The 27,934-nt window shown below is 43.4% G+C and overlaps 1 protein-coding gene across 10 annotated transcripts in view; it reads right to left on the bottom strand.

Annotated features, from left to right (window-relative positions):
* The window catches only part of ZRANB3 (zinc finger RANBP2-type containing 3), a 157,065-nt gene that overhangs the window by 54,722 nt on the left and 74,409 nt on the right, over positions 1 to 27,934 (bottom strand). For all 10 annotated transcript variants that reach the window (XM_084775786.1, XM_084775784.1, XM_084775788.1 and 7 more), the window contains 2 exons: positions 19,207 to 19,378; positions 17,753 to 17,869 (listed from right to left, as the gene is read on the bottom strand). In XM_084775786.1, the coding sequence (XP_084631912.1) occupies positions 17,753 to 17,869; positions 19,207 to 19,378 (289 nt within the window). The remainder of the gene's footprint in view (positions 1 to 17,752; positions 17,870 to 19,206; positions 19,379 to 27,934) is intronic.

Genomic DNA, 27,934 nt, shown 5'->3' with positions numbered 1-27,934 from the left:
TCCCTCACTGCATTTTTAGGTGGGATTCTACCTCTGTTAATATACTAAAGGAATTAAATAGGATACATAATTTGTGTCTAAAGGGGACATGTTTAAAGACACTTCCCTTTAGCAAACAAGCCATTGAAGAATGCTATCATCACCAAAGCGACAGGTATTTAAATTACGGGTTGGTTTTTTTAAATAATTTTCATTTAAAAAGCTGACATTTCTCTTGAAATGGTTTTCACTAAAAAAAAGACAATGTCATAATGTGCCCCCCAAATAAATGATAATTGGTTGGACCAAATATACTACATATATCTTGTTTTTTAAAGGGCCATTGGAGGGTGAGAGAGATGACTCAGTGGATTAAAGTGATGAACTTGATGCTCTCGCAGAGGAATCAGGTTTGAGTCCTAGCACCTACATGACAGCATAAAACCAACTGTAACTCCAGTACCAGCAGATGCGATAATCTCTGATATCCTCCATAGGATCTGCATGCACACAGTGCACATGCATACATACGAACAAACCACCCACACATAAGGTAAATAGATCTTTGAAAAGATCTGTCTTTGAAAATTATGTATATACATGCTAGTGCAGATGCCCACGGAGGTACTGTATCCTCTGGAACTGCAATTACAGGTGTTTGTGAATCCACTGACGTGGATGCTTCCAATCAAACTCTGGTCCTGGGCAAGAGCAGTATGTTTGCTTAACCTCTGAGTCACTTCTCCAGCCCTGAATATCTGCCAGATATGCCAGACTGTATTATGTTAAGTCTAATTCTGAGGAATCTTCATGTTTGTCAGTTGCATGCATAGTAAGTATTACAAGGTAAAATAAAATAGCCAGGCATGGTGGCGCACGCCTATAATCCCAGTACTTGGGAGGCAGAGGTGGGTGGATCTCTGACTTTGAGGCCAGCCTGGTCTACAAAGCAAGTTCTAGGACAGCCAGGGCTGTGACACAGAGAAACTCTGTCTTAAAAAACAAACTAACAAACAAAATAGATACAGAAACAACAACAAACAAACAAACAAACAACAATGTCTTTCTTGTTGGGGCCAGGCAGCTCAGAGGTAGAGGTGCTTGCCTAGTTTTGGCTGTCTGGTATACCAGTTCTCAGTAATCTTTGTGAGTCTGCACAAACTGTTTCCTGCGCTGGACCTATACCCTAGCAGCCCCATAGACGTCTCTTTTTGACTGGCTACATGTACTTGTACACTCCTTTAAGACAGCTTTTCTGTAACCTTCTCCTGGGCACTTCCTTAGCACCAGAGTTTGGAGCATAAGCAAAGCCTTTTGTAGGTGAATATTTATTTCACTGGTCTTTCCAAAAGGCTGCAAATTCTTTGAGAAGTAGACTCTGTCATTTTCACCACGCCTCTCCAGCAGCCCATTTCACAACAGGGACTCATTGTTATTAATCAATAAACAGGCTTTTCGTTTTGTTTTAAAAAGGAAGTCTCAACACGAATGCACACACTGTACTAACTAATCTATAACCTGGATGACTTCGATTTGATTTTCAGATGGGTACAGGAGAATTCAGCAACACATTTCATCATAGAATTATAACTAGTTATTTCCTAAAAAGCCCACTTAGCCTACATGGTAGATACATTGTATTATTCAGAATCATAATAGTCTCCAGCTATTAGAATTCAGTAACAAATGGGAAACGTACCCAGCATCCCCACTTCTTAATGGCAAGAACTAATGGTTTCTGGCTGTGTCTAGGAATAGGAAAGAGCCCAGAATACACTGGTGGCTGGAACCAGAGCCTCTAGAGTGCAGCGGGGAGGATGACTAAGGCCTGCAGGTGCCGAGTGCCATCACTTTAAAGACTGGAACGCCATTTGGGGACAGCTTGTTGTAGTCTCCTTTATTTTCCTTCAAGGGTCTTCATGAATTAGTGTCAACTTGCTTCTAATAACCATCCATTACAACTTACAACAACAGCGTCTTATTTTGGGGGTCAGTGGGTGGGAGAGTTGAAGGCAGGTTTCTATGTGTAACAATCCTGGCTGTTCTGGATTCACTTTGTAGACCAGGCTGGCCTCGAACTCACAGAGTTCTGCCAGCCTCTGCCTGGGATTAAAGGCGTGTGGCACCACTGTCCATTTAAAACCACAAATTCTTTTAAATTTATTATAATTTATTCAGATTACATTCCAATTGTTATCACTTCACCTGTATCTTCCCATTCCCACTCTCCCGCCTCTTCTGCCCTATTCCCCTCCCCTAAACCTTTGATAGAAGGGGACCTCCTCCCACACCATATGACTATAGCCTATCAGGTCTCATCCAGAGAGCCTGCTTCCTCTTCCTCTGTGTGCCCACCAAGGGGAATTGATCACATCGTCATGACAATGGAGCACTGTGAGGGGACAATAGAGGACTGTGGTGGCACAATGGACCACTGTGCTGGCAAATGAAGAACAGTGAAGAGACAATGGAGGATTGTGACGGTAAAATACAGAACTGTGATGGCACAATGTACCAATGTAATAGGACCATAGAGGACGTTCATGGCGCAATAGAGAACTGTAATGGAAAAATAGAGAGCTGTGATTGGCACTGTGAAGGCACAACAGAAAACTGTGACGGCACAATGGAATATTGTGATGGGAAAATAAAATAATGTGATGGAAGAAAGAAGCACTCTGATGGAACATTAGACAAGTGTGATGGCACAATGAAGGAGCACTGTGATGCAACAAGAGACAACTGTGATGGCACAAAGGAGCACTGTGATGGCACAATGGAGCACTGTGATGCAACAAGAGACAACTGTGATGGCACAAAGGAGCACTGTGATGCAACAAGAGACAACTGTGCTGGCACAATGGAGCACTGTGATGGCACAAAGGAGCACTGTGATGCAACAAGAGAGAACTGTGATGGCACAATGGAGCACTGTGATGGCACAATGGAGCACTGTGATGGCACAATGGAGTACTCTGATGGCACAATGGAGCACTGTGATGGCACAATGGAGCACTGTGATGGCACAATGGAGCACTGTGATGCAACAAGAGAGAACTGTGATGGCACAATGGAGCACTGTGATGGCACAATGGAGCACTGTGATGGCACAATGGAGTACTCTGATGGCACAATGGAGCACTGTGATGGCACAATGGAGCACTGTGATGGCACAATGGAGCACTGTGATGCAACAAGAGAGAACTGTGATGGCACAAAGGAGCACTGTGATGCAACAAGAGACAATTGTGATGGCACAAAGGAGCACTGTGATGCAACAAGAGAGAACTGTGATGGCACAAAGGAGCACTGTGATGCAACAAGAGACAGCTGTGATCGCACAAAGGAGCACAGTGATGCAACAAGGGAGAACTGTGATGGCACAAAGGAGCACTGTGATGGCACAATGGAGCACTGTGATGTCACAATGGAGCACTGTGATGCAACAAGAGACAACCGTATTGGCACAATGGAGCACTGTGACATAAAAGAGACAGCTGTGATGGCACAAAGGAGCACTGTGCTGCAACAAGAGAGAAATGTGATGGCACAAAGGAGCACTGTGATGCAACAAGAGACAGCTGTGATCGCACAAAGGAGCACTGTGATGCAACAAGAGACACCTGTGATCGCACAAAGGAGCACTGTGATGCAACAAGAGACAACTGTGATGGCACAAAGGAGCATTGTGATGGCACAAAGGAGCACTGTGATGGCACAATGGAGCACTGTGATGCAACAAGAGACAATTGTGATGGCACAAAGGAGCACTGTGATGCAACAAGAGAGAACTGTGATGGCACAAAGGAGCACTGTGATGCAACAAGAGAGAACTGTGATGGCACAAAGGAGCACTGTGATGCAACAAGAGAGAACTGTGATGGCACAAAGGAGCACTGTGATGCAATAAGAGAGAACTGTGATTACAAAAAGAGAGAAATGTGATGATACCACAGAGAATTGTGATAACCATAAATCCTTATGATGGGACAATAGTGAAATGTGATGGCACAGCGGAACATAATTATGAACCATAGAAAACAACGATGGCAAAATGGAGAACTATGGTGGAACAAAGAACTGTGATGAAACACTAGAGAACTACGATGAGGTAAGGGACTGTGATGACATAAGGGAACTGTGATGACGTAAGGGAACTGTGATGACATAAGGGAACTGTGATGACATAAGGGAACACTGATGACATAAGGGAACTGTGATGACATAAGGGAACTGTGATGACATAAGGGAACTGTGTGACATAAGGGAACTGTGATGACATAAGGGAACTGTGATGACATAAGGGAACTGTGTGACATAAGGGAACTGTGATGACATAAGGGAACTGTGATGACATAAGGGAACTGTGATGACATAAGGGAACTGTGATGACATAAGGGAACTGTGATGACATAAGGGAACACTGATGACATAAGGGAACTGTGATGACATAAGGGAACTGTGATGACATAAGGGAACTGTGATGACATAAGGGAACTGTGATGACATAAGGGAACTGTGATGACATAAGGGAACTGTGATGACATAAGGGAACTGTGATGACATAAGGGAACACTGATGACATAAGGGAACTGTGATGACATAAGGGAACTGTGATGACATAAGGGAACTGTGATGACATAAGGGAACTGTGATGACATAAGGGAACTGTGATGACATAAGGGAACTGTGATGACATAAGGGAACTGTGATGAGATAAGGGAACTGTGATGACATAAGGGAACTGTGATGACATAAGGGAACTGTGATGACATAAGGGAACACTGATGACATAAGGGAACTGTGATGACATAAGGGAACTGTGATGACATAAGGGAACTGTGTGACATAAGGGAACTGTGATGACATAAGGGAACTGTGATGACATAAGGGAACTGTGATGACATAAGGGAACTGTGATGACATAAGGGAACTGTGATGACATAAGGGAACTGTGATGACATAAGGGAACTGTGTGACATAAGGGAACTGTGATGACATAAGGGAACTGTGATGACATAAGGGAACTGTGTGACATAAGGGAATTGTGATGAGATAAGGGAACTGTGATGAGATAAGGGAACTGTGATGACATAAGGGAACTGTTATGACATAAGGGAACTGTGATGACATAAGGGAACTGTGATGACATAAGGGAACTGTGATGACATAAGGGAACTGTGATGACATAAGGGAACTGTGATGACATAAGGGAACTGTGATGACATAAGGGAACTGTGATGACATAAGGGAACTGTGATGACATAAGGGAACTGTGATGACATAAGGGAACTGTGATGACATAAGGGAACTGTGATGACATAAGGGAACTGTGATGACATAAGGGAACTGTGATGACATAAGGGAACTGTGATGACATAAGGGAACTGTGATGACATAAGGGAACTGTGATGACATAAGGGAACTGTGATGACATAAGGGAACTGTGATGACATAAGGGAACACTGATGACATAAGGGAACTGTGATGACATAAGGGAACTGTGATGACATAAGGGAACACTGATGACATAAGGGAACTGTGATGACATAAGGGAACTGTGATGACATAAGGGAACTGTGATGACATAAGGGAACTGTGATGACATAAGGGAACTGTGATGACATAAGGGAACACTGATGACATAAGGGAACTGTGATGACATAAGGGAACTGTGATGACATAAGGGAACTGTGATGACATAAGGGAACTGTGATGACATAAGGGAACTGTGATGACATAAGGGAACACTGATGACATAAGGGAACTGTGATGACATAAGGGAACTGTGATGACATAAGGGAACTGTGATGACATAAGGGAACACTGATGACATAAGGGAACTGTGATGACATAAGGGAACTGTGATGACATAAGGGAACTGTGATGACATAAGGGAACTGTGATGACATAAGGGAACTGTGATGACATAAGGGAACTGTGATGACATAAGGGAACTGTGATGACATAAGGGAACTGTGATGACATAAGGGAACTGTGATGACATAAGGGAACTGTGATGACATAAGGGAACTGTGATGACATAAGGGAACACTGATGACATAAGGGAACTGTGATGACATAAGGGAACTGTGATGACATAAGGGAACTGTGATGACATAAGGGAACTGTGATGACATAAGGGAACTCTGATGACATAAGGGAACTCTGATGACATAAGGTAACCGTGGCGGGATAATAGAGAGCTGTAATTGAATATGGAGCACTGTGATGGCACTAAAGAACACTTATGGGACAGCAGAGAACTGTGAAGTCACAGTGGAGCCGTGTGATGGGACAACAGTGAAAATTGGTGACAAAATGTGTTATTATGCTGGGACAATCGGGAACTGGAATGACACAATGAGGCACTATCATAAGACAAGAGAGAATGACTATGGCACCATGGAGCACTGTGATGTGACAACAGAGAACTGTAATGGGACAATAGAAGACTGTGATGGAACAACAGAACAGCGATTGCACTATGGAGCACTGTGATGAAAACTGTGGTGGCACAACAGGGAACTGTGCTGGCAGAAGAGAGACCAATGATGGGACACTGGAGCACTGTGATAGGACAATAGAGAACTGTTGTGGCACACTAGTGCACTGTAATGAGACATTAGAAAATGTTTTGGCACATGGCGCACTATGATGGAACAAGTGTACAGTGATGTTCCAATGTAGCCCTGTGAGGAGAAAATAGACAACTGTGGTGGCACAATGGAGCACTGTGATGGGACTAAAGATGACTGTGATGGTACAAGAGAGAGAAGTTTTATGGGAGAAAGGAACAATGTGATGGAGCAAAAGAGGAGTGTGAGGGCACAATGCAGCACTGTGATGGGACAACAGAGACTGTTACGTGACATTGGAGCACTATCAGTGGACACAAGAGAACTGTGAGGGCTGTCTGGGACAGTAGGAGACTGTGACTTCATACTGGAGAGCTGTGATGGTACAAATACAGAATTGCATTGGCAGGATGGGGGACTGGGATGGGATAACAGAGTACTGTGATTCACCAATGGAGACTGTGATGGTACAGTATAGAAATGTGATGTCAAAATACACTGATATGAAGAGACAGTGGAGTATTGTTATGAAAAAAAGACAACTGTGATGACACAAGATGAGACAACAGAGATCCGTGATGGCACAAGAGACAACTGTGATGCCATAAAGAGCACAGTTATAGGAAAACAGAGTACTGTGATGGGATTGTAGAATACCTTCATTGGAAAATGGAGCACTGATGGCACAATATGGAACCTTGATGGACAATAGAGAAGGGTTATGCTGATTACCAAGCACTGCCATGAAACAACAGACAACTTATGAACTAAGGAGCACTGTGATGGGACAATAGGGGACTATAACTTCATAACAGAGGACTATGATGGCGCAATATTGAATAACGGTGGTACAATAGAGAGATTTGATGGCATAATAGAGAACTATGAGGACACATGGAACACAGTGATGAACAATATAGAATTGTGATCTCACAATACAGTAATGCGATGGGAGAAAAAGCACTGCCATGACACAGAAGACAACTGTGATGGCACAATGAACAACTGTGACTGCACAATAGAGAACAGTGATGGCACAATGGAGCACTGTCATGGGACAATAGGGAACTGTGAACTCACAATAGAGAACTGTGATGGCACAATATAAAATTGTGATGGCATAATGGAGTATTGTGATGGGAAAATAGAGTACTGTGACTGGACAATGAGCAGTGTGGCTTCACAATAGAGAACTGTGATGGCACAATGGAGCACAGTGATGGGACTATAGAGGACTATGACATCACAATAAAGAATTGTGATGGCACAATATAAAATTGTGATGGCACAATAGAGTATTGTGATGGGATAATAGTGTATTGTGATTGGACAATGGAGCACTGTCACTTCACAACAGAAAATTGTGATGGCACAATGCAGCACTGTGATGGGACAATTAGGGGCTGTGACCTCACAACACAAAACTGTGATGGCAGAATATAAAATTGTGATGGCATAATGGAGTATTGTGATGGGATAATAGAGTAAACAATGGAACATTGTGACTTCACAATAGAGAACTGTGATGGCACAATATGGAATTGTGATGGCACAAGAGAGTATTGTGATCAGATAATAGAGAACTTTGGTGACACAATGGAGCACTGTGATGGCACAAGAGAGCACTGTGAGGGGGACATTTCAGGAGTGTGATCTCACAAGAGAGAACTGTGACCGCCCAATATAGAATTATGATGGCATAATGGAGTATTGTGAATTTACAATGGAGAACTGACTGCACAATGGAGCACACTGAAGGGACAATAGGGGACTGTGAACTCACAATATAGAACAGCGATGGCAAAATATAGAATTGTGATGGGATAATAGAGTACTGTGAGTGCACAGTGGAGCACTATGACTTCACAATAGAGAATTACTAAGTCACAATGGAGCACTGTGATGGGACAATAGGGGACTGTAACATCACAATAGCACAATATAAAATTGTGATGGCATAATAGAGTATCGTGATGGGAATGGACAATGGAGCACTGTGACTTCACAATAGAGAATTGTGAAGACAAAAAACACTGTGATTGGATAAAAGATAATTGTGATGGCACAATGGGGGACTATGATGGGAAAATAGTGGACTGTGATCTCACAAAAGAGAACCGTGAGGCCTCAATACAGAATTGTGATGGCAAAATAGATTATTCTGATAGGATAATAGAGAACTACGGTGACACAATGGAGCACAGTGATGGCACAATATGGGACTGTGACTTTACAAAGGAGAATAGTGATGGCACAATGGAGCACAGTGATGGGACCATAGAGTACTGTGACCTCAGAATAGAGAACTGTGATGGTGCAATATGGAATTGTGATGGCACAAGATAGTATTGTGATCGGATAACAGAGAACTATGGTGACACAAGTGAGCACTATTACAGCACAAGAGAGAACTGTGATGGCACAATGCAGCACTGTGATGGGACAACGGGGACAGTTACCTCACAATAGAGAACTGTGATGGCACAATACAAAATTGTGACGGTACAATAGACTATTGTGATGGGATAATAGAGTTCTGTGATTGGACAATGGAGCACTGTGATTTCACAAGAGAGAACTGTGATGGCACAATATAAAATTGTGATGGCATAATGGAGCATTGTGATGGGATAGGAGAGTACTGTGATTGGACAATGGAGCACTGTGACTTCACAATAGAGAACTGTGATTGCATAATATAAAATGGTGATGGCACAAGACAGCATTGTGATTGGATAATAGAGAACAATGGTGACACAATGGAGCACTGTGATAGCACAATATAGCACAGCGATGAGATAATAGGGAACTGTGAAAGCACAATATGGTATAATGGAGTATTGTGATGGGATAATGGAATATTGTAAGTGGACAATGAAGCGCTGTGATTTCACAATACAGAACTATGATGACACAAAGAAGCACTATGACTGGACAATAGAGAATTGTGACAGCACAATATAGAATTGTGATGGCATAATGAAGTATTGTGGTGGCATACTGGAGTATTGTGACATTACAATAGAGAACTGTGATGGCACAATGGAGCACTGTGATGGGACAATAGGGAATTGTGACCTCACAAGGCAAAATACAGAATTGTGATGGCACTAGAGAGTATAGTGATGAACTATGTGACACATTGGAGCACTGTGATGGCACAAGAGAGAACTGTGAAGTCACAATAGAGCACTGTGATGGGACAATAGGGGACCAGGGTGTCAGAATAGAGAACTGTGACATCGTAATATAGGACTGTGATGGCATAATAGAGTATTGTGATGGGATAATGGAGTATTGTGACTGGACAAAGGAGCAGTGTGACTTCACAATAGAGAACTGTGATGGCACAATGGAGCACATTGATGGGACTATAAAGGACTGTGACATCACAATAGAGAATTGTGGACAAATCCAAGATGGTGGCAAGCAGCATGGACTGTGTTTAGAAGCTGCAGTAAACGATTCAGGGCATTGCATGGAATTCTGAACCAGGAACACCAAGGTGCCCACCCCAATACAGTGGGAGTACTCCAGAGTTCGAAAGGACCAAAATACAGAAAAGCTGCGTACCCGTGCACAAGGGAAGAGTGGGGATCTTCTCAGACCAGAGCGTTAGCAGCAGTGGCAGCAGCTGAGGTTTGCAGCTGGGAACCCTCCAGCAGAGGTGATAGACATGGTGACCAGTGTGAACTGCTGCGGGCGAGGGGACTCTGCAAGATTTGGGTCCCACGACCCTAGCTGTACTCAGCGTGCCATTTGGGCCCAGTGATCCAAGCTCAATTCAGCATGCAGTTTGGGCCCCATGACCCAAGCTCAACTCAGCACATGGCTCATGCCCTGAGACCCAAACTGGATTCGGCGCTTGGTTCGGCCCCTGAGACCCTAGCAGAGCTTGGTGTGAAGTTTGGCCCCTGAGACCCTAGCAGAGCTTGGTATGAAGTCTGGCCCCTGAGACTCTAGCTGACCTCGGCACATGGTACAGGCCGAGTCCCTAGCTGAATTCAGCGTGCAGTTTGAGTCCAGAGTCCCTGGCTGAATTCACCACTCGGTTTGGGCCCAGAGTCCCTGGCAGAGTTTGGAGTGCAGTTCAGTGCCTGAGACCCTAGCTGAGCTTGGCGCTTGGTCCTGGCCCTGAGACTATGGCTGGAAGTGGCACGTGGTTTGGGCCCAGAGTCCCTGGCTGAACTTGGTGGACAGTTGGGCCCAGAGTCCCTAGCTGAACTTGGCACACAGTCCCAGACCTGAGACGCTGAGAGCTCAGTGTGCGGTTTGGGCCCGTGATCCTGGTTGGACTCAGCACTAACAAGACTAAGTGCATGGATTAGGCCCTGAGACCCGTTTGCGTCCAAAGACCCAAGCTGAACTCACGGCATCTGTGCTTTGTGCCCCATGACACTAACCTGGAATCTGTGAGCAGTCTGGTTCCTGAAACACTACCGGGAACCACAGACCAGCGGAGCATCAAAGCTCTGGGACTAACGAAATCTAGGGGAGACAGGGAGTAGAGTGGCCATCAGACCCCCTCCACCCAACCTGCTTCAGTCCCTGGAGAGCTCCGGTGCTACAAGGGAACCCAGAAGGCTGTGTACACTTTGGCCTGACCCAAAGCACATTGAGAGACCCAGGACGATTACAGGACCCACAGTGCAGGGGAGCTGGGGATCACTGGCTGTGGTACTGTGACTGGACAATGGAGCACTGTGACTTCACAATAGAGAACTGTGATGGCACAATAGAGCACTGTGATGGGACAATAGGGGACCATGACCACACAATAGAGAATTGTGACAGCGCAATACAGAATTGAGATTACATAATGGAGTCTTGTGATCGGATAAAGAAGTATTGTGACTTGATAATGGAGCACAGTGACTTCACAATAGAGAACTGTGATGGCACAATGGAGCACAGTGATGGAACTATAGGCGACAGTGACATCACAATAGAGAATTGTGATGGCAGAATATAAATTGTGATGGCACATGAGAGTATTATCACGGGATAATAGGGCACTGTGACTGGATAAAGAAGCATTGTGAATTCACAACAGAGAACTGTGATGGGACAATCAGCGCAGTGATGGGATATAGGGGACTGTGACATCACAATAGAGAATTGTGATGACACAATATAAAATTGAGAAGGCACAATAGAGTATCGTGATGGCATAATAGAGTACTGTGATTGGACAATGGAGCACTGTCACTTCACAATAGTGAACTGTAATGGCACAAAATAGAGTTGTGATGACACAAGAGAGTAATGTGATGGGATAATAGAGAACGTTGGTGACACAGTAGAGTACAGCGATGGCACAAGAGAGAACTGTGATGGCACAACAGAGCACCGTGGTGGGACAATAGGAGATCAAGACCTCACAATAGTGAACAGTGACAGCACCATCCAGAATGGAGTTGACATAATGGAGTATTGTGATGGGAGAAAGTCGATAATGGAGCACAGTGACTTCACAATACAGAACTGTACTGGCACAAGGGAGCACAGTGATGGGACTATAGGCGACAGTGACTTTAGAAAACAGAATTGTGATGGCACAACAGAAAATTGTGATGGCACAGTAGAGTATAGTGATGGGATAGTAGGGTTCAGTGACTGGACATGGAGCACTGGGACTTCACAATAGAGAACTGTGATGGCACAATGGAGCACAGTGTTGGGACAATGCAGGGTTGTGACATCACAACAGAAAATTGTGATGTCACATTAGAGTACTGTGATGGGATTATAGAATATTGTGATGGGATTATAGGGTACTGTGATGGGATTATAGAGTACTGTGATGGGATTATAGGGTACTGTGATGGGATTATAGGGTACTGAAACTGGACAATTGACCACACTAACTTCACAATAGAGAACTGTGATGGCAAAACACAGAATTATAATGGCACTATAGAGTATTGTCATGGGATAATAGAGAACTATGTGACACAATGGAGCACTGTGATGGCACAATAGAGCACTGTGATGGCACAATAGAGCACTGTGATGGGACAATAGGGGACCATGACCGCACATTAGAGAAGAGTGACAGCGCAATACAGAATTGAATTGGCATATTTGAGTATTGTAATGGGATAACGGAGTATTGTGACTGGACAAAGGAGCACTGTGGCTTCACAATAGAGAACTTGTGGTGGCACAATATAAAATTGATGGCACAATACAGTATTGTGATGACATAATAGAGTACTGTGATTGGACAATGGAGCATAGTGAATTCACAATAGAGAACTGTAATGGCACAATAGAACACAGTGATGGGATTATAGAGGATTGTGACATCACAAAAGACAGTTTTGATGGCACAATATAAAATTGTGATGGCACAGTAGAGTGTTGTGATGGGATAATACGGTCAGTGACTGGACATGGAGCACTGAGACTTTACAACAGAGTACAGTGATGGTTCAATGGAGCCAGTGATGGGACTATAGGCGACTATGCCAACACAATACAGAATGGCACATTATTAAATTGTCATGGCACTATAGAGTATTGTGATGGGATAATAGGGTACTGTGACTGGACAAAGGACTCTAACTTCACAATAGAGAACTGTGATGGCACAAAAGAGCATTGTGATGGGCTAATAGGGGACCATGACCTCACAATAGAGAAGAGTGACAGCGCTATACAGAATTGAGATGACATAATGGAGTATTGTGATGGGAAAAGGAGTATTGTGACTCGATAATGGAGCACAGTGACTTCACAGTAAGAACTGTAATGGCACAATGGACTACAGTGATGTGACTCTGGGTGACTGTGACATCACAATAGAGAATTGTGATGGCACAGTATAAAACTGACATGCCACAATAAAGTATTGGGATGGGGTAATAGAGTTCAGTGACTGCACATGGAACTTGTGACTTCGCAATCGAGAACTGTGATGGCACAATGGAGCAGAGTGATGGGATTATAAAGGACTGTGACATCACAATAGACAATTGTGATTGCACAATATAAAATTAAGTTGGCACAATACAGTACTGTGATTGGACAATGGAGCACTGTCACTTCACAATAGAGAACTGTGATGGCGCAATGTGGAATTGTGATGGCACAAGAGAGTATTGTGATGGGATAATAGAGAACATTGGTGACAAAATAGGGCACTGTGATGGAACAAGAGAGAAATGTGATGGCACAATAGAGGACTGTGATGGGACAATAGGGGACAATGACCTCACAAGAAAGAGCAGTGACATCGCAATAAAGAATTGAGATAACATAATGGAGTATTATGACTAGATAATGGAGCACTATGACTTCACAATAGAGAACTGTAATGGCACCATGGAGCACAGTGATGTGACTATAGATGACTGTGACAATACAATGATGGCACTATATAAAAATTGTGATGGCACAATACAGTATTGTGCTGGGATTATAAGGTACTGTGACTAGAGAATGGAGCACTGTGACTTCACAATAGACAACTGTGATGTTTCAATGGAGCACTGATGGGACAATAGGGAACTGTGACTTCACAATAGAGCACTGTGTTGGCACAATATAGAATGGTGATAGCACAGGAGAGTATTGTAATCGGATAACAGAGAACTAGGGTGACACAATTGAGCACTGTGATGGCACAAGAGAGAACCCTGATGGCACAATAGAGCACAGTGATGGGACAACAGGGGACTGTGAAGTCACAATAGAGATCTGTGTAAGCATAATATAGAATTGTGATGGTATAACGGAGTATTGTGATGGGATAATGGAGTATTGTGATGGTATAACGGAGTATTGTGATGGGATCACGGAGTACTGTGATGGGATCACGGAGTACTGTGATGGGATCACGGAGTACTGTGATGGGATAATGGAGTATTGTGATGGGATAACGGAGTATAGTGATGGGATAACGGAGTATTGTGATGGGATAATGGAGTATTGTGATGGGATAATGGAGTATTGTGATGGGATAATGGAGTATTGTGATGGGATAATGGAGTATTGTGATGGGATAATGGAGTATTGTGATGGGATAATGGAGTATTGTGACTGGACAATGAAACTCTTTGATTTCACAATAGAGAACTGTGAAGTCACAATGGAGCACAGTGATGGGACAATAGGGAACTGTGACCTCACCATATAGAACTGAGATGGTGCAATATGGGACAACAGAGTATTGTGATGGGATAATAGAAAACTATGGTGACACAATAGAGCATGGTGACAGCACAAGAGAGAACTGCGATGGCATAATAGAGCACTGTGATGACAATAGGGGACTATGACCTCACTATAGATAACTGTGACAGCACAATACAGAATTGTGATGGCACAATATAAAATTGTGATGGCATAGTCTTGTGATTGGATAATAGGGTTCAGTGACTGAACATGGAGCAGTGTGACTTCACAACAGACAATTGTGACGGCACAATGGAGCACAGTGATGGGACTATAGGGGACTGTGACAGCACAATATGAATTTGTGATGGCACAATATGAATTTGTGATGGAAAAATGGAGCACTGTGACTTCATAATAGAGAAGTTTGATGGCACAATGGAGCACAGGGATGGAACAGGGGACTGTGACTTCACAATAGAGAATTGTGATGGCACAATATAAAACTGTGATGGCAAAATAGAGTATTGTGATAGAATAATAGAGAACTTTGGTTACACAATGGGGCACTGCGATGGCACTAGACAGAACTGTGGTGGCACAATATAGCACTGTGATGGGACAATAGGGGACCAGGATCTCACAATAGAGGACAGGGACAGCTCAATGGGATTATAAGGTACTGTGACTGGACAATGGAGCACTGTGACTTCACAATAGTGAACTGTGACTGGACAATGGAGCACTGTGACTTCACAATAGTGAACTGTGATGGCACAATGGACTACTTTGATAGGACCATAGGGAACTGTGACCTCACAATAGAGAACTCTGATGACAAAATACAGAACTGTGATGGCATATAGAGTACTGTGATGGGATAATAGAGAACTATGTGACACAATGGAGCACTGTGATGGCACAAGCGAGAAGTGTGATGGCACAAGAGAGCACTGTGATGGGATAATACGGGACGATGACCTCACAATAGAGAACTGTGACAGTGCAATACAGAATTGTTATGGCATAAAGGGGTATTGTGATGGGACAATAGGCGACTGTGAAATCACAATAGAGAACTGTGATGGCACAACATAAAATTGTGATGGCACAGTAGAGTATTGTGATGGGAGTAAAGGGTACTATGGACAATGGAGCACTGACTGATGGACAATAGAAAACGGTCATTGGATAACAAGCACTGTCATGAAACTAATAGACAACTGTGATGGTATAAAGAGTACTTTTATAGGAAAAACAGAACTGTAATGGCACAATGGGGCACTGTGAAGTGACAATAGTGGACTCAGACTATGTTGTGATGGCACAACATAGAATTATGATGGCACAATAGAGTATTTAGATGGGAAAATAGAGAACAATTGGGAGACAATGGAGCACTGTGATGTCAATTGCACAACAGATCAGAGTGATGTGACAACAGGAGACTGTGACTTCACAATAGAATACTGTGATGGGACAATAGAGGACTGTGACTTCACAATGAGGACTGTGAAGGCGTAATAGAGAACTGTGATAGACACAATGGAGCACTGTGATGAGACAATACAGAACTATGACGTCACAATAGAGAATTGTGATGGTGCAAAATAGGATAGTGATGGTGCAATAGAGAACTGTGATGGCACACTAGAGAACTAGGATGACACAACGAAGCTCTGTGATGGCACACTAGAGAACTTGAGGGCACAATGGAGCACTGTGATGGTATGATAGAGAACTGTGATTGGACAATGGAGCACTGTGATGGGACGATATAGAATTGTGATCCCACCATAGACTAATGCGATGGGATAATAGAGCACTGTTATAAAACAATAGGCATTTGTGATGACACAACGAAGCATTGTGAAGTAACAGCAGAGAACAGTGATGGTGCAATGTAGCACTGTGGTGGGACAGTAGAGAAGGGGATGGCACACGAGAGAACCAGGACGGCACACTAGGGAATTGTGATGGGAGAACAGAGACCTATGAAGGTACAATGGAGCAGTGATGAGACAACAGAGAGCAGCGATGATAAAATTCCTCACTGTTATGGGCAGAGGATGACTGTGATGGTTCAAAAGGGAACTGTGATGGCACAGTGAAGCACTGGGATTAGACAACATATCAGTTTCCTGATTGTTTCTTGTTTTCTTTTTCTTTTTTCCAAGACAGGGTTACTCTGTGTAGCCTTGGCTTTCCTAGACTCGCTTTGTAAACTAGGCTGGGCTCGAACTCACAGAGATTTGCCTGTCTATGCCTCCCAAGTGCTGGGATTAAAGGCATGTGCCACCACACCCAGCTCCTGATTGTTTCATAACTGTTCTTACTGTATGTAGTTTATTATAAATAAACTAGATTTGAGGATTCTAGAAGATAAAACAACAATAACCAAAGAACTACCCAAAAAACCCTAAAAATTCTTAAATGTACTCTTCACCACACAAGCCAAATTTGAGTTTGCATATCTTTAATCCTAGCACTCTGGAGGCAAAGTAGGTGGATCCCTGTGAATTCCATACCAGCCTAGTCTATACAGTGAATATTCCAGGCAAGTCAGGGCTTGATAGTGAGACTCAGTGTCAAAACAAACCAAAACAAAAAACAAAACCAAACAATTCCTAACATATCAAGATTGAAAGGAATCATACTCATATTTAAAAATACTATCACACTTCTCAAAATTAGTTTATCTGATAGTCATATGGATGCAAGAACTCCCAACAAATATTTAAAGTTTATGTAATGTGAATGTACCTAATTCATTAAATTCCAGAATACAAAAGAAGATGGTACCTCAACTTCTAAAAAGCTTATTTACAGGATTCATGTAGAGAAACCAGGCCAAAACGTAATAAAGAGAACCATCTGTACATCCCTTAAATAAGGTGTATGTGGAACTATATAAAGTTGTGTTTTGTATTTTTTCCCACTGAAGTCTGTTTTCAATACACTTTGGTTTTTCCATAACAATTTCGAAACAGCAGTGACATGTTGTAGTATTTAAGTACTACTGGAATAATTGAAAACTTTTCATGAAGACAAATACATAACGGCCTAACAAGGAATACCTTAGCAATTGCAGTCTGTTTGAACATGCTCGTTATCAACCCCAAAACTGTCTTTGTAGCGCCTGAGTCTGGAGCTCTCATTAATTTTTGCCATTCTTCAAAGCTGGCATTCAGCTCCTACGTGGGAAGGAATAACATTGTTTAAGAATACAGCACTAAGAACAGAACAATTAATCCAGTCATGAATCAGGTCTTACTTCCTCCTTCTCTGTATAGAAAGTTATAAAAAGAAAATTCCCATAGATACCATGTGTTCATTTAAAACTACAATAGAGACTGGTTACATGTCTGTGCCAATGACAGAAGCCAGTGACAAGCTATGTCACACAGTCAGTCAAGCAATTGGAGCTTCCTCTTGAAAAACAATTTATAAAGTGAAAAAAATATGAATGCATAAAAAAGCAGGGGGTGAAAATTTATTTTGTAATAAGATATATTACTTAAACAAGCATAAGGATGAGAGAACTATTAGTTACATGAAATGTAATGTGGTCATAAATTGATTTATTTTTTTCTCAAATGCTAAAATAACATAAAAAATCATTCTTATTTGAGAAATACCATAGCACCCAATGTTTACATGATACTTATTTAACTTCTAGGATTTAACAATGAAAACTTCTTGTCCAGTCAGTGGCATCCTGATAGAAAAATGATTCAGAGACTGTACAGGTACTATATGTAAGTACAGATAAGGATCAGGGAAAATAAACATCTTGCTTTCAAACGGGTTAAATATTACATCCTGCAGCCAGGCGATGGTGGTGCATGCCTTGGGAGGCAGAGGCAGGTGGATCACTGTGAGTTCGAGACCAGTTTGGTCTACAAAGTGAGTCCAGGACAGCCAGGACTGTTACATAGAGAAACCCTGTCTCCAACAGAGCAACCTTCAAGTTATTCTATAATATAGCTATTTATATTTTAAAAAGAAAACAACTCATGTTTGTAGTGTGTGTGTGTGTGTGTGTGTGTGTGTGTGTGTGTGTACATGCATACATGCAGTCATGCACTCTATGGCACTTGTGTGTGGCGGGTGTCAGGGACAACACAGGATGTGAGCCTACCCTCTCCCCCTGTTTGAGACAGGGTATCCTATTGTTCACCGCTATGGCCTGAAAGCTTCTGGGATTCTCATGTCTCTGTTCCCACCTCATTTCAGCAGCACCAAAATGCCTTAAAATATTAAATAGTTTTTTTTTTAAATCAGTGGGGTTTTTTTTTTTATATTCTTTAGAAATTTTTTTTTGAATCACTAAGAAATCTGGTCACATGTTTGATAATTAATATTAAAATCTTCTTGTGCTTTCCCTGAAATGAGATAAAACCAATTGTTCATTCTACTAATGAACCCTGTTTTAAGAAAGCATGCTTTTCTGTAAAGTACGACAGACAATCCTTAACGCCATAATTCAGAATGCCCAAAGGAAGCCTTTCAGCTAAATGCAGGCGCTCACCTTGACAGCTGCAGGTGGAAGGTCGAATGGAATACGCTGTCTGACTTTTGGGGGCAGCTGGCTTAAAACTTCACTCTTTAGTCTTCTGATCATTACGTCACTCAACAGTTGGTGAAGCTCACTGAGGTTTGATGCCCCTCTACAATCCCACTGACGCCTTTTACCAAAGTATCTGTTAAGACAAGGAGTCAAAGGGCAAAGCTAAACGTCACAGTAGGGAATCCATGTGTGTGATATGCCCTCCCTTTTAATAATAGGGAACAATGGCTCCCTTCTGTTATTTCTTAATGAAACTCTGTTTCAGAAACCTAATCTAAGAAGCTAGAAAGATGGCTGGGCGGTTAGGAGGGCACACTGCCCTTGCAGTGGTCCTAACTTTGGTCTCTAGTACTCCCAACATTTGTAGTTCAAGTTCCAGATCTGATGGCCTTTGAAGGCAAACACATCCCCTCCCCCACCACAATTTAAAAATAAATCTTAAAAAGAAAAAGCTAACCTAAGGCGTCTATGCTGAAGGGACTAAGGCAGGGGACCATGAGGCAGGCATCCTACCAACAGAACTACACCCTCGCCTGATATATGTTCATGCCACTGACGTAGTTCCCTTTCTTTAATTTTTCTATACTCATACTTAACTTTTGTATACATATCAAAGCAGGAAAATGTCAGGCGATGGTGGCGCATGCCTTTACTCCCAGTACTTGGGAAAACACTCGCTAATATCTGATTCTGTTGCATATTTTTCCATTCACCACACTAGGTGCCTTTTGACCACATCGTTAATAAAAAGAAACCTAAGACATAGACTGCCAACACAGAAAGAAGTTGGAAGGGCTCTTTAATTTTGTTTTTAGAATGAAATGCCAGAGTTAAATGGACTCTTAAGCATACTAGCTGATCCTCAGACATGTTTCCTAGGTGTGAAACATGCTAGCTGGATGCTCAGTGACATGGCTGTACACAGACAGGCACAGATCACCAAACAGGTCTTACGTGCCTCTTGCAGAGACCCAACATCAGTGTTTCAGAAGGATGGGCGTCTAGGCAGTTATTTTTCTTTGTAGCACTATGCACTGAGCCCACACATGCTAGGCAAGTCCGTCGCCAGCCTGAAGTTGGAGCAATCTAAGATCAGAATGGCACAGTAGTGCTAGGTGCCACGAGGAGGCTTCTCTCCTCTTCCTGCAGACTGTGAGTCAAAGAAGCATGAGCAACGGTTGCTGGGCGTTTCACCTCAGCTACCATAAGCCCTATGCTGGGCATGAAGCATGGAGTACCGAAGTTATTTCTCACCGCCATCTACTGCCACCACACCTCCTTTCAGCAGATGCTCAGGAGCCAGAGGTGGCACCCACTCCAGAGAACATTGGAAGCTTGGGAAGTTGGGTGGGGAGCGCCTGGGAGGAGTTAGGGGAAGGAAATGGGGGTGACTATGATCAAATACACTGTATGCATATGTAAAACTCTCAAAGAGCAAAACTATTCTATTAAAGAAAAGAGACTGGGGCCGAGAATGGTTTCATGCCTTGAATCAATACCACCACTTAGGAAGTAGAGGGGTATTTCTGTGAGTTTGAGAACAGCTATGTCTAGGTAGGGAATTCCAGGCAAGCAAGGGTTTGAAAGGGAGACCTTGTCTTAACTGACTTTCTAACCTCATTTCTGGGAAGCAAGGGGAAGAGATGAACGGGGCCTAGAACAGCCACCACCCACGAACAACTGACTGGTTCCCACTATATTTGATAATGATTATAGATAATTTTTATAAAGTCACTTATTTATTTATGTGGGAGGGACTATATGCCATGGTGCTTGTGTGGAGGTCAGACAGCAACGTGCGGGAGTTAGTTCTCTCATTATATGGGTTCCTAACCAACTGAGCCGTCTCATCAGCCCAAATATTCTAATTTTAAAAACAGCCCTATTGAAAGAGAATTCATACTTCCATACAACACACTCCAGATACAGAATTCAGTGATTTTTTTTTTTTTAGTATATGCATAGATTTATAGCAGCTTAACTACCACACATTTTAGAACATTTTTATCATATCGAGAAGGAATCCCATGTCCTTCCCTGGCATACATCAGGCTCTGGGTTCTAGCCCCTGCACCACACACATCAGGCCCTGGTTCTAGCCCCTGCACCACACACATCAGGCCCTGGTTCTAGCCCCTGCACCACACACATCAGGCCCTGGTTCTAGCCCCTGCACCGCACACATCAGGCCCTGGTTCTAGCCCCTGCACCGCACACATCAGGCCCTGGTTCTAGCCCCTGCACCGCACACATCAGGCCCTGGTTCTAGCCCCTGCACCGCACACATCAGGCCCTGGTTCTAGCCCCTGCACTGCACACATCAGGCCCTGGTTCTAGCCCCTGCACCACACACATCAGGCCCTGGTTCTAGCCCCTGCACCACACACATCAGGCCCTGGTTCTAGCCCCTGCACCGCACACATCAGGCCCTGGTTCTAGCCCCTGCACCGCACACATCAGGCCCTGGTTCTAGCCCCTGCACCGCACACATCAGGCCCTGGTTCTAGCCCCTGCACTGCACACATCAGGCCCTGGTTCTAGCCCCTGCACCACACACATCAGGCCCTGGTTCTAACCCCTGCACTGCACACATCAGGCCCTGGTTCTAGCCCCTGCACCGCACACATCAGGCCCTGGTTCTAGCCCCTGCGCCGCACACATCAGGCCCTGGTTCTAGCCCCTGCACTGTACACATCAGGCCCTGGTTCTAGCCCCTGCACTGTACACATCAGGCCCTGGTTCTAGCCCCTGCACTGTACACATCAGGCCCTGGGTTTTAACCCCTGCACCGCACACATCAGGCCCTGGTTCTAGCCCCTGCACTGCACACATCAGGCCCTGGGTTTTAACCCCTGCACCACACACATCAGGCCCTGGTTCTAGCCCCTGCACTGCACACATCAGGCCCTGGGTTTTAACCCCTGCACCACACACATCAGGCCCTGGTTCTAGCCCCTGCACTGCACACATCAGGCCCTGGTTCTAACCCCTGCACTGCACACATCAGGCCCTGGGTTCTAGCCCCTGCACCGCACACATCAGGCATGGCAGTGCACACCTGTAACACCAGCACTCAGGGACTGGAGGGAGGAAGATTAGAAGGTCAAGGTCATTCTCTTCTACATAATGAGTTTGAGGGCAGCCTCAGCTATATGAGGCCACTTCTTTAAAAAAAAGAAAAGAAAAAGGAGGAAGGATAGAAGAAAGAAAGAACTCTGTGTCATAATCAAAACTACTTTACCTGTCTCCTTGTTTTGAGACAGAGTTTCAGTCCCTGACTAACGTGGGACTAAGGGTGTGGCTGCATGCCCAGGTTACCTGTCTAGCTTTTGTCCCTCTCACGTTGCCTGGTGACCTGCAGTCTGAGTGGGACTACACTACCTGCTCCCTTATGACTACCTTCCTTCACTATATACTGTGCCTTAAAATTCCTGTGTGCAGCAGCAGAATTAACGTACCTTTCATCCCTTTCAACAGCTGAATACAATACCACTGTACGAAGAGGCTACAATTGTTTTTACACATTTTCCCACGGATGGACATCTGGTTTGTCCCCAAATTCTGCATTTTACGGATGGAGCTGCTCTAAGCATCCAGGAAAAGTCCGTGCAAGTCACACACTTCCACTTTTCTTGGGTATACGCTAGGCATAGGATGACTAAAACAGTAACTATTTAATTCCTGAAGGGATTACTAGGTTTTCTAAAGCAATTTACATACCTATCAACAGTGTAGGAAGGAACCCAGGGACGTAACACATGACATCTTTCAGTGCTGTACAAGAGTTACAATGTCTCCACATGCTCGCTATACCTGTCATCTGGCCATGAATACAGTACTTCTCTAACAGTTCTGAGCTGCATCCTCTCGTGGTAATTATATATCTTTTATTGAGAAATGTCTATTTAAATCACTTGCCCATTTTAACTGAGTTGGTTTTCATACTGAGTTCTAAGAGCTATCCACATATCAAACACATTTCATCTATCAAGTATACAATTTGCAAATATATTTCCCATTCTGTGCATAATCTTTTTCATGGTACTCAGGCTGGCTTCAAACTTGATATCCTCCTGCCTCAGCCAGCTAAACACTGGGACTCTAAGCAAGTATCACCATGCATGGCTGAATTTCTTGATGGTATTATCTCTTGTTAAGTACTGAAGTTATTAATTGCAATAGAACAGATGTCATCCAGTTGCTCTTCCATGGCTCCTGATGTCAGCATCCTATCTAGGGATGCCTTAGTAAATTCAAAGTTTGAAGATTTATCATGATGCTTTCCTGTAAGGTCTTCTACCAGGTGCTGATTTTGCTTTCTGTTCTTTGAAGTTTGGGGAGTGGATTTTTATATATGGTGTATACATCCTAGCTTTCCAATGGCTATTAAGTTGTTCCACCACATCACTGTCTTTGTTGTTGTTGTTTAAGACACGGTTTTTCTGTGCACCCATGGCTGTCCTGAAACTTACTCTGTAGACCAAGCTGGCCTTGAACTTACAGAGACGGCTTTGAACACCCAGGAGGCAGAGGTAAGTAGATCTCTTGAGTTTGAGGACAGTCAGAGTCTACAGAGCAAATTTCAGGAAAGTAACGGTTATACAGAGAAACTCTGTCTTAACAAAACAAAACAAAAATCCACACAAAACCAACTTGTAAACATACATCAGTACCAGTGCTGAGGAGGCAGAGGCAGAAGTACTGTAATTGTGAGGCCACCTGGTCTACATAGTGAGGTTTAGCCTAGGCAGGCAACACAGACTCTGTCTCAAAAACTAAAACAAAGTAAAATAAGGCAGTAAGGTCTGCAGGGCACAGTAATGGACTGCACATGGGCAGTAAGGTATAGACAGCTATTAGACTTTCAGGGTATTTTTATTTTTATTTATTTGTGTGTGTCTCTGTGTGTGTGTGTGTGTGTGTGTGTGTGTGTGTGTGTGTGCATGAGGCACATGTAGAAGTCAGAGGTCAATTTTTTTTCTTTTTTTTGTGTGTTGGGGGGTGGGGGGGGGCGAGTCAATGTAGCCTTGGGTGTCCCAGATTTGATCTGTAGACCAGGCTGTGCCTCGCAGGGTACTGGGATTAAAGGCATTAGCCACCATGCCTGGCTCCGAGGTCAACCGTTATGAGTTGGTTTTCTACTTCCATCTTTATGTGGGTTCTAGGAATCAAACTCAGATTGTTAAGACTCTGTGGCAAACACTCTACCTCCTGAGCCATGCCGTAAGTCCATAGGTGCATTTAAAAAAACCCAACTTGGAAACACTATTCTATATCAAGTGTTTTAGCGATTTTAGAGAATAGATGGTACCTATCAAATTTCACTAACTAGGGGAAGTGCTCTCAGTTTATTGCCCTAAAATTTCATTCTTTCAGTGTACATCTCTGGCCTCATAATCATGAAGCTTGTCTCCTTGGTCCTATTGGTGCCTTTGTGCTTTATTAGACAATATTAAGACATCCCGTGCTCCAGCCAACCTGATTAGAGAATTTCCTCTCACCAAAGAAGCTTCTTTTTGCAGTAGGCCAGAGGCTATTACAGAAATCCAGAGTTGGTGAAAATGTGGGGAATAATTGACTGTGCGGTGCCCAGCCTCGATTGATACATTTACAACACAATCCCAACACCTAAGAGGGCTTAGAACAATTAAGAGACAGAGTACTAGGAATCCTGTAAGATTGTGTCTTCTGTATGACAAAGAAGCTATACCCACAAAACCCCAACAATATAGCTGCCTAAACAATGACAGCACCAAAAGACATACCGAAGTAGATGGGGGAAATCTCATGGGGCCCCACAGCTAGATGAGGAGCAACAGGCACTAAGCAATGCTGAATGAGGGAGAGCTGTTCCCCTCAGGGTCCCTAAATGGTTATTCAATACCTAGTGGTATTGGATACACACATGCAAGCAACACTAAGCAGACTCTGCAGTTGTACTTATGCATTTATTTGCTTATAACCCACTAGCGTTCCTTCTCTCTCCTTGCCTCCCCCTCATATATATAAATCTAAATACAATAAATATATGAATACATAAATGCATAAATACAACTGTGTGTAACAATAATAATTAAAAGAAAAAGAACACATGAATTTTAGGGGGAAGGGAGCATGGAAGGAGTTGAAGGAAGAAATGATGTAATTATATTTTCATTAAAAATAAAATAAATTAAAAACACACTTGTTCTTAACTTGTACATCATACCATAACACTTACAGTATATATCTTATATTAGCAATGATGATAAATATTGTGGGGTGGAAAAGAGCTGAGCAATCTATTTACTAAGTACTATTTTCTCTCCTATTTTATTTTCTTATTTAATTAAATATATGGACAGAGTACCATGTGCAAGCACCATTGTCTACTACTTGATTATAGCAACAAAGGGTGATAGCTAAAAAACAGCAGTGTGCAGCAGCGCACATCAAAGAGTGTGGCCAAGGTGCTAGCACTGACCTCTGTAGACCTTCATGCAAACGAAGAACTGTGTGTACAACACCACAGTGAAGTCCCTCATGCCAGTGAAAAGCCACTCATTCCAACCACAGAGATCCTTCACAGACCTTCCTCTGGGTCAGCAAGGGACCACATTATATTTTGTTACAGCCAGTATCCCCCACCCTGCACCTCTCCTCTCTCTCCTTTCTTTCCTCTCTCTCTCCCAGCCTCCCCCCTTCCTTCCTTCCTTGTATTTGTTTTTTTAACTTTTTAAAGACAGAGTATCATATAGCCCAGGGTGATCTCAAGCTCAGTATGTATGTACCCAAGGATGACTCGTCAGGTGCTTGAGATTTCAGGAGTACCCAATCAAGCCTAGTCTTAGAAATTACTTTGGATAGCACATGACATTCAGAGCTATAATTTTTTAAACTTCTTATTGATTCTTCGTGAATTTCACATCATGTACCCCGATCTCACTCATCTCTATCCCTTCATATCTGCCCTCTGCCCTTGCAACCATCCCCCACCTCACCCCCGCTGCCAAAGAAAGTGAAAAATAAAACAAAATCACAACCACAAAAATCTCACGGAAGCTGTGGTGTGTCACAGTGTGTCCCACAATGCAAACCTTTTGTCCACACACCTTAACTTGCAAATGTTCATGGCAGTGAGTCATTGTTCTGGTCCGAGGCCTCAGGCTTTTGCTTGCACCATCAATACTGGATCCTCGCTGGGACTCCTCTTGGATATCCCGTTGTTGTCCTGTGTCATGGAGATCCTGCATTGGATCTGCAGGACCAGCCCCTTCACATGTTTATAAATTGGGTAGATGTTGGGTGGGCCAACTCAAAGCCCTGGATCTGGACCTATGTGGTAGCTGAGTTGGTCAGCACACCAGCTCTCCTGCACCCACACAACCAGAGCGAGCCCTCCAGTGCTGCCGCAGTGAACTTACTCATGGCTGTAGTCTGGAAGGGGCAGAGCCTGCTCTCCAACTCTCATGCCCTCAGGGCTGGCTCACCAGCACCTACACCACCAGAGCCAGCTCAGAGCTATATTTTAAAAGAATATCTTTATTAAAGCAATACATACACACAGCTTCAAAAACTAAATGAAACAACTTCACAAAATGTATACAACTTTGATGTATGCTCTTGGCTTCAAACCCAGGCTCAATGAAACATAAAAAGAAAAACAAAAGCTCACATTTGGGGACTAAGACAAGACAAATATCTCTGCAGCTCAGAAAGAGAACAAAAGTGTAAAGAGGGCAGGGCTGAAGTAATAAGTCTAATCATTTTACAGCTGAGAACAGGCAATGAGAGCTAAGAACTCAGGGTTGAAGCAATGAAGTATGTTACTCATTTACTATACAGTGAATAGTCTAGAAATTGTAAGTGATGCTAACTAAAAGGGATATGCTACCTTTTTTCAGAAACTCAGCTTAGAATACTTTGTCAGTGCAGAAAACCATGCCGCTGACCCTGAAAGCATGCTGGTGGCTACGATGCAATGCACATAACTTTAATTATTAACCACTATTTTAACATATCTCTGGAATACTGGCTACCATCTGAACACAGCTGTGGTGTACTGGCTACCATCTGAACACAGCTGCGGTGTACTGGCTACCATCTGAACACAGCTATGGTGTACTGGCTACCATCTGAACACAACTGTGGTGTACTGGCTACCATCTGAACACAGCTGTGGTGCACTGGCTACCATCTGAACACAGCTGTGGTGCACTGGCTACCATCTGAACACAGCTGTGGTGTACTGGCTACCATCTGAACACCGTTGTGGTGTACTGGCTACCATCTAAACACAACTGTGGTGTACTGGCTACCATCTGAACACAGCTGTGGTGTACTGGCTACCATTTAAACACAGCTGTGGTGTACTGGCTATCTTCTGAACACAGCTGTGGTGTACTGGCTACCTTCTGAACACAGCTGTGGTGTACTGGCTACCATCTGAACACAGCTGTGGTGTACTGGCTACCTTCTGAACACAGCTGTGGTGTACTGGCTACCATCTAAACACAGCTGTGGAGTACTGGCTACCATCTGAACACAGCTGTGCAGATGTCACAATTGATGAAGTTTTGGATTTCATATAACCATAAATATAAACTTATTTATTACACTCATTTTAAATCATATTCTAATGTTTTTTCCTACACACATATTGACATACCGAAGCACCCGTTTATGGTTTCCTTAATTTTATTTCTCTCTG

Source organism: Acomys minous (genome assembly GCF_964271855.1).
Source record: "Acomys minous genome assembly, chromosome: 1".
Lineage (NCBI taxonomy): Eukaryota > Metazoa > Chordata > Mammalia > Rodentia > Muridae > Acomys > Acomys minous.
Note: the sequence above shows the minus strand (reverse complement) of the source record. Positions and strands in the feature narration are given on the sequence as shown.